Here is a 1,671-nt window from a genome sequence, read left to right as displayed (position 1 = left end):
AGGGAGAGGCGGTGACTACACTTGTTGGACACACACAGTGTGTCTCATCAGTTGTTTGGCCAGAGCATGATGTAATTTATTCCGCTTCATGGGACCATTCCGTAAGGAGATGGGACGTTGAGACAGGGAAAGATTCTTTGAACTTGGTATGCCTTCTCACTTTCCTTTTCATCATATATTTTAATACAGCAGACACGTCGTTGTTGTAAAATTAGTGCTTTTAAGTTGTTTCCACCAAAGCTTAGAGCCGGTTTGTTTCTGTCAAATTGTAGTTCTGTGGAAAAGCTCTCAACACGGTTGATGTTGGCGGGGAAGGTTCTGCACTTATAGCTGCTGGGGGCTCAGATCCAATCCTTAGAGTATGGGATCCTCGTAAGCCAGGTGAGTGATCCATACGAATACACGCCAAGTCAAATTACCAGACCGGGTTTGTATGACACGTTTGATAAATTCTGTAGGAACATCCGCTCCCGTTTTTCAATTCTCTTCACACTCATCATGGATTTCCGCCTGTAAATGGCACAGAAGCTCTTGGTATCACTTGCTCTCCGCTTCCTATGATGGCAAAATCATGCTCTGGGATCTCAGAACCGCTGTAATAACAAAGCACACACACTCCTTTCCGTTATATAACCCACAGTTGTCCCTCTTTGACACAAATTTTCTTCCTTTCGCAGTGGCCATTATCAATTATCGAGACACACAATGACAAGGTAAAGTAAACACAATCTTATCTTCGATTGTCTACTCTTATAGTTTTTCTTCGTTACTAATGGTGGCAAAAATACTTGGATTGAAAGGTTTTATCTGCGGACTGGTGGAAAGGAGAGAACGTAATCAGTGGAGGAGCAGACTCTAACTTGCGGATTTCTTCCGGAATCGCAATTTCTTAAAAGGTATGGAATCCTAAATCTAGGAAAATGTGGAACAAAGAAACACTAGTCAATTTCATAAGAGATCAGAAATCCAAAATCTCTCGACTAATTATTTGTCTTACATGAAATGTGATATTCAGAAACATATTGATCAACGAGTCCCTATCTTGGAATGAGACTGTTGTAAGTTCTACTGGAGGGAAGCTTATTGTCCTTAATGTTTTGTATACTCTTCAATTTTGAAATGTTGAATCTTAAATTATACTTGTGCTGGGAAGCAATTTTATCGGTTATTAAAAAAGTTGTATTAGTTTGTGTTGTTGTCTGACATGCTATTTTTGTTATGCTTCCTTTGGCGGAAAAGTAATCTCCAAGATGATCACACCTCCTTTACATTAAAAATACTGAATACAACGGTTGGACGTATAAGTGTGACTGCAACGAAGACCATTATTTAGGATCGACTAATGTATGAACCAAATCCTTGCAATTAGATATAACGAGTATTTTTATATGTAATGGAAACCTAAATGCTCCTAAATAAAATCTTTTTTAGACCCAAACCAAAACCACTCCACAAAGTTTGTTCGTTATTTTCCCCATGAGATTCCAATGTTGCATTTCCAACATATTCCTCTTTCGAGTTTTCCAAGACAGACTTCATCATAGAGTCATATTTTCCAACGTGGCCAACATTGCTAATTCGAGTTTTTAAATGGAAACTTATAGTATACTACTGAGTACTGACTGATATAATCTTATAAACTTTTTTTTTTTTTTTTTTTTTTTTTTTTTT

At 37.7% G+C, this 1,671-nt stretch overlaps 1 protein-coding gene across 1 annotated transcript in view; it reads left to right on the top strand.

Annotated features, from left to right (window-relative positions):
- Positions 1 to 1,197, top strand: part of LOC104735575 (ribosome biogenesis protein WDR12 homolog) — a 4,427-nt gene extending 3,230 nt beyond the window's left edge. Inside the window, exons 11-14 of the mRNA XM_010494097.2 lie at positions 459 to 595; positions 678 to 713; positions 801 to 896; positions 1,016 to 1,197. Coding sequence (XP_010492399.1) covers positions 459 to 595; positions 678 to 713; positions 801 to 893 — 266 coding nt within the window. The 3' untranslated portion in view covers positions 894 to 896; positions 1,016 to 1,197. The remainder of the gene's footprint in view (positions 1 to 458; positions 596 to 677; positions 714 to 800; positions 897 to 1,015) is intronic.

The sequence above is a fragment of the Camelina sativa genome, chromosome 20 (genome assembly GCF_000633955.1).
Source record: "Camelina sativa cultivar DH55 chromosome 20, Cs, whole genome shotgun sequence".
Taxonomy (NCBI): Eukaryota; Viridiplantae; Streptophyta; class Magnoliopsida; order Brassicales; family Brassicaceae; genus Camelina; species Camelina sativa.
This window is presented reverse-complemented; position numbering and strand designations above follow the sequence as displayed.